This window comes from Alligator sinensis, unplaced genomic scaffold (genome assembly GCF_000455745.1).
Source record: "Alligator sinensis unplaced genomic scaffold, ASM45574v1 scaffold237_1, whole genome shotgun sequence".
Classification (NCBI taxonomy): Eukaryota; Metazoa; Chordata; order Crocodylia; family Alligatoridae; genus Alligator; species Alligator sinensis.
The window spans coordinates 574,419-580,821 of record NW_005841849.1 but is presented as its reverse complement, the minus strand read 5'-3'; the positions used below and the strand labels follow the sequence as shown (position 1 = coordinate 580,821).

Below are 6,403 nucleotides of genomic sequence, written 5' to 3'. Positions count from 1 at the left end.
GCTGGGCTGGGAGAGGGGTGGGGGATGGGCCTGGCCTGGCTGATTCAGAGATTCGGAGATTTGGTAGCAGCCAAATCTCCAAATCAGATTCGGCCAAATCGAATCAGGACAGTGATTCGAATCACCAGATCGAATCACTGTCCCCCGAATTGGCTGAATCCGAATCCAAAGCGAATACTAGCCGCTTCGCACAGGCCAAACGTCTACACTAGGAGTTAGCATTGCCATGTCTCACATCAGCATAGTTACTCCCATGGAGACCACAGCTCAGATACTCTGCAATCCCCAATTTCTTTGCTATTGAGCCCCTGGAAAGTTTTGTTTCATTCTGCAGCAAGACCCTCACTACCTAAGTGTGCCCCTACCAGAGCTCTCTCCTGATCTCTCAGAGACATTTAGATGGGATGGGAAACAGTGTTATCACTGCTACACCCTCTCAGTTCTGCACCAGGCTCTGGGCAGGAAGCAGTGCCATGCTGGATCTCAGGACTTTGAGTCAAATTAAGCCATCTATTACACTGGAGTAAACACCAAACAATTGCTCCAGGGTAACTCAGTGCTCCATGACTGCAGTGCTGTAATGGGCAGAGCAATCATGAGACACCCTTTACTGAGGGCCACTGATAGGGAGGATGAGCATAACTCATTTTCCAGGGCTGGGAACCTCAGACATCAAACAGGAAGGGGCCCACACTGCCATCTCATACCCAGCCTCTCCGAGATGTCTGCTGCACGCTCGCCCCAGATGCCATTCACTGCCACCAGCACCACATCTCCTCTCTCCACTGCATTCATGAGCGCAGCCTCCATGGCACAGTGGCCGGAGCCACTGATGGCCAGGGTCAGCGGGTTCTGGGTCTGGAAAGCATACTGGATCCCCAGCTTGATCTCGTCCATGATCTGAAAAGCAGAGGCACAAGACAGGGAGTAAAGCCCATGGCCTGTGACTCATGGTGTCACAGCATTAAAATCAGTGCCCCCCAAGAAGGTGACAAAGGAAGAAAACAGCCTTTGTGAAGGAGCTGCTAACAGCCTCCTATGTGCAGCAATTCTCTTCCAGATGGAGGAAGTAGCTGGTATTGCCCATGGAGTGTGAGCCAGCCTTGCACATTCACTGCTTTCAGTAAAGATGGATATGGGTTGCCCGGCAGCTCTATGATTTACTACACAGGGTTCTGAGTCATAGTTTCATAGTATCACAGTACTTAGGGTTGGAAGGGACCTAAACTTATCATCAGGTCCGACCCCCTGCCCTAGGCAGGAACAAGCGCGGGGTCATAACACCCCAGCCAAATATCTGTCCAGCCTCTTCTTGAAGACCCCCAAGGTAAGAGAGAGCACCACCTCCCTTGTGAGCCCATTCCAGAGCCTGGCAGCCCTAACTGTAAAGTAATGTCTCCTGATGTCCAGCCTGAACCTTCTCTCTAACGATTTGTGGCCGTTATTCCTAGTAACCCTGGGTGGTCCCCGGGGGAACAGAGCCTCATCCGACCTGCCGCCCCTTGACCATGTGAGTGGACCTCCTCTGGACCCTCTCAAGGTTAGCCACATCCCTCTTGAAGTGTGGCACCCAGAACTGGATGCACTACTCCAACTGCGGCCTGACCAACACCGCATAGAGGGGAAGGATCACCTCCCTGGACCTGCTTGTGATGCATCTATAGATGCACAACAAGGTGTGGTTAGCCTTACTGACCGCTTCCTTACATTGGCGGCTCATGTTCATCCTGGAGTCAACAATGACTCCAAGATCCCTTCTGCCACTGTGTTGACAAGAAGGGTGTTCCCAGCCTATAGGTGTGTTGCTGGTTCCTTCTCTCTAGATGCAGCACCTTGCACTTGTCTGCGCTGAATTCCATCCTATTCTCATCCGCCCACCTCTGTAACCTGTCTAGATCTGGCACTGGAGTCATTTAACTCCCTTTGATAAACCTTCCAACTACCAGATTCTTACTCCTCCTGATAGAAAAGAGTCTTACCAAACAGAACACTGGTATTTAACCCCTTCCCTGCTATGGTTGGGGCACTGCTGACCTGAAGTCTATATGTATTGTATTTGACAAGCCCCAGCCCCAAAGGCAAACGGAGCCTCTAGTCCAACAGCCAACCCCTCTGCAGCTGAATGCCCAACCTTGCTGCCACTGGTCACAAGAGACAGAGAGAGGCATGGAATCACAGAGACAAAGGGCTTGGAGGACCTCGAAGGGGCCTCTGTCCAAGTCCCCTGTACAGAGGCAGGATCTAGCACAACTAGCCTCCAACAGATGGTTAACTCATCCTTAAAAACCTCCCATGACAGAGGAACACACCACTCCTCTTTTGGGAGCCTGTTACGAGGCACAGGCCAGGAGAAATAAGACCATAGAGCTGCACTGGACTTGTTTACATTTACTTTGATAAGGCAGCTCTCTTGGGCTGTAGGCTGCATTTCCAACTCAGGACACTCCATGCTCTAAATTTGTTAAGAACTAGGACATGAAACCAGGACTGGGGGTGGAGGGTGTGGAGGAAAGGGAGGAGGAGAAGATCAGTGGACATGGAAGAGTGAAATTAAATCCAGTTAAAAGGTTAAACTGGTGCTTGAGGAGAGGGAGAGGCAAAGAAGGAGAGAAGATGCTGCTGGTGGGAAGGGCTAAGTTGGGTAGGGATCACTGGGAGACTGTATCTATGAGGGGCTCACCTATGGTCCTTACCTGGAACATTTCCTTGTGGACGTGTCCAATAAGCTGGCGACCACCTGCAGCCAAGATCCGCGGAGGGATGTTTGAGGGCCCAGGCCCTAGAAGCAGCCTGTCTGGAACGGCCAGGGGCTGCTGCAGCACTGTTGGGGGGGGCACCCACAGATTTGGCCCAGACATGGCCCTGTGACATGGAAAGGAGAGCGGAGGCAGCCGCGGGGAAGACCAAGCTGCTGCCCTCAGCACGAGAGAGGCGCTGCCCATCACCGCTCTGCGCATATCCCACAAGAGGCTCTTTGGAGCAGCGATAACAGGATGAACCTTAGCCCTGACTACCCCACACGGCTCTACACCTCCCCTTTTCCCTGGCAGTGGTGGCTCAAAGCAGGCTGTGCTGACCTTCCCCTGGCAGGCTGTGTTGACCTTCTGTGTCCTGTCAGCAGGAGACTGAGTCTGAAACTACAGAGCCCAGCCACTACCCAGGTCCCTGATGTTCCCTATTCCTTTTTTCTACACTGCTCCTCCCACAGAGAAAACTATCTTCTAAAATAGCACCCTCCCCTACCAACCCATCTGGCTGTGAACTCTGCACCTGGCCAGAGCTGGCACATGAAGGACTGCTGTTAATGTGCCACTAGCTGCCTTACTGATTCTTGCTTTCACCACAGTTTCCCAATGAGAAAAAGAGCCCCTGTGTTTGCTTAAGCTGTGGTGTCGGGGCAGCTTTCCCCATGGCTTTGTGAGATAAAGAGCCACAACAAGACTGCCAGACTGACCTACACCGGATTGGGCCCAGATCCCAAACAGGAGGCGGAAGCCCGCCACAGCACGGAGGCAGAATTAAGGCACCTGAGCTCCTTCTTGGGTAGGGTGACCACCAGTTTCTAATTGGGAGGGATAGTCCCAAAATGGGATCATCAAATCCCAGGTCTGGGCTGCATGACTCCAGGACAGCATTTGTCCCAGATTTGCAGCATGATGCAGGGATCCAGGTTTCCTTTTGCAGGCAGGCAATGATCCAGCTTGCAAGCGGCTGCCAGGAGCGAGTGGGCTGCAGGGGGCGCTGCGTGCATGTCCATGCCTGCACACATGCATGTGGCCAGGAAAGAACCAGGCAGCCTGGAGAGCAGCTCCCAATAGGCAAGTCTATGCGGGCTGAGGGGGAATGGCGGGGGCAGATCAAGGTCTCCATGGTCAGGGAAGGAGCAGGGCAGGGGCTGGAGGCACTGCCCAACCAGGGCAGTGCATGGGGCCCTGGGGCTAGGAACAGGACAGTTACGGGTGGCTTGTCCAGTGGGCATAGGGGAGGACGGTTCCCCACCACTGCATGCCCCCTGAAGGGCAGCACGGGGGGCATGTGCCCTCCCAGAATTGTGCATGGGGTGGGAGTGGATGTGGGCTGCTTGCTGCCCTTTCCCAGGTAGCCCTACACTGCCATAGCAACACACCCTCTGCCCACCAGCAGTCGGGGTGGTGACAGTGGTATGGAATAGTGTCACCCACTGCTGCCAGGTGGGTAGGGGATGCACAGCTGGCATGGGGCTCCTCGGGGAAGGGCAGCAGGGCAAGGAGCCCTGAGCCTGCAGCAGGCAGCCCGGATCCGCCCCTCACCCCACTCTGCTCTGGTCTGGCTGTGCAGCTGGCGGGTTGGGGGGGCATGTGTCCCTCCTTCCAGTTTGGAAAAGGTGGTCACCCTATTCCTGTGTGTGGCTTTAGCTGACTGTTGCCATGTTGAATGGCTTCCCTATTCAGACCCTCCACCCTCCTGTCATGGATTCCTTCTGCTGTTCTCCTCAGGAATATTATGGTAGGTCCTGGAACCCGCTGAGACTAGAGCCAAGCCCAACATACACACATCCAGCCTCCTCCCTGAAGACTGCATGGTCCAAACAGACAAGAGGGGAGGGGAAACTGTCCAGAGAAGTGAAGTGCTAATCTGAGGCAGCACAGCTGGTCCATGGCAGAGCCCTACATAGAGCTCAGCTTTCCAAAGGCCCAGCTTTGGTCAAGAAGCTGTTGGTTGCTGAGATACTGGGGGACTAACAAACACCAGTGGTTTCCCAGCCATTTTCCTCCTCCTGCCAGATTGATTTAGTCATGCATAGATGATACGGCAGTGCAGTCCCTTGGATGTGGAGGCTGATGTGACAAATAGCGGACAAAGAGACCCCGATGATACAGTAGGTTTGTGAACTTTGTTCTTCAGAGGTGCTCACCCCCAGGGAGTTGGTGGGTGTGGGATGTGGGAGGGTACTGTGAATTCCCCTGGAGGAGTTGGCCTCTTTTCTTTTCCCTCCTGATTCATCTCCCCCTCCCTGACCTAGGGTCTGATCCAAAGCCCACTAAAGCCAACGGAAATCACTTCCTGGGCGTGAGTGGACTTTGGCTAAAGGTCCCCTCACATCCTACTGAAGTCAATGGGAGCTTTACTAATGATTTAAGCAGTGCAGGACCAGGCCTGTAAATGAACCCTGTTAATATATTCCTTAGGGGAGCTACAGATTAACAGGGGTTAATAGACAATATGATCTGTGCTCCTGTCTGCTCTTCCAATTCCTCCCCTCTGATGCCTCCAAAGTCAGGTGAAATTCTATTCACCACTGCAAAAACAACATTTGCACTCTTCATTTTTTTCTGGCAACGTCTTTGCTGCCATCTTCTGTCCTGGAGGATTCTCCCAACCCCCTTCACTACTGCACATCAGTGATTGTCCTGCATGGTGTTATACCTGGCTTATTCATGCCCCTAACCTCATTTATTATCACCTAACTCAGGGGTGGGCAATTATTTTGGGCAGAGGACCACTTACTGAGTTTTGGCAAGCCATCAAGGGCTGCATGATAGGCAGCCATGGGCAGATAAGTATTCATTTTCTAAATTTTTTAGGGGCCCCATGGGCCGGTTAGAATGGCCTGGTGGGTCACATCTGGCCCGTGGGCAGCATTTTGCCCACCCCTGAGCTAACTGGAATCATTTCAGGGGTGGTCAATTATTTTGGGCGGAGGGCCACTTAATGAGTTTTGGCAAGCCATTCAGGGCCGCATGACAGGGGCAGATAAATATTAATTTTCTTAATTTGGGGGGGGCCCTGTGGGCCAGATAGAATGGCTTGGTAGGCTGCATCTGGCCGCCAGGCTGCATTTTGCCCACCCCTGATTTACACAGAAGTCCCTTTACAAGGTTCTAGATTAAACAAAGCAAAACAAATGAGAGAGCATCCTTTTATCCTGAAGCACTTTACGGACAATTGCAGTGTGCGTATAGGACTCACTTCACTACCCACTGAAAGACAGCTGTCTCTGGGGTGAAACCTAGCAACTGTTTAATATGACGTGACCCAAGACATAAAGATTGTGATACTGAAACTTCAGGAGGAACATAGAAAGGCTGGATGCAAGGCACATGTTGGAAACTGCCAGGCGGTTAGGGCTAAGGCATCATTTTGGCAGATGGAAATGTGTTCCATGAGCAGTTTAATACACATGAGAAGCAGGCCTGCAATTTTTGGTCTCATGAAGAGGGCAGCCCTTGAGCACTGCTGTATGGCCTTGATTCAGTACTAGATCAACAGCAAGACTGACACCCTGAAGACTGCTCCAACTCACATTGCTTGACAGTACACCCCAAAAGCCCAGCAACAGTGCATCAGTGGAACACAGGGAAACCCTGGCACTCCCCCACACCATCTCCTGTACACTATTGTCTCTAGTGGGGTTGCTCTAGCC

The 6,403-nt window shown here is 52.6% G+C and overlaps 1 protein-coding gene across 1 annotated transcript in view; it reads right to left on the bottom strand.

Moving 5' to 3' along the window:
- AGXT (alanine--glyoxylate and serine--pyruvate aminotransferase) overlaps window positions 1-3,217 on the bottom strand; it is a 19,378-nt gene extending 16,161 nt beyond the window's left edge. Inside the window, exons 1-2 of the mRNA XM_006016022.3 lie at window positions 2,694-3,217; window positions 708-900 (exon numbers count right to left, since the gene is read on the bottom strand). Of these exons, the coding sequence (XP_006016084.2) occupies window positions 708-900; window positions 2,694-2,957 (457 nt within the window). The 5' untranslated portion in view covers window positions 2,958-3,217. The remainder of the gene's footprint in view (window positions 1-707; window positions 901-2,693) is intronic.
- Between the last annotated feature and the right edge of the window lie 3,186 nt (window positions 3,218-6,403).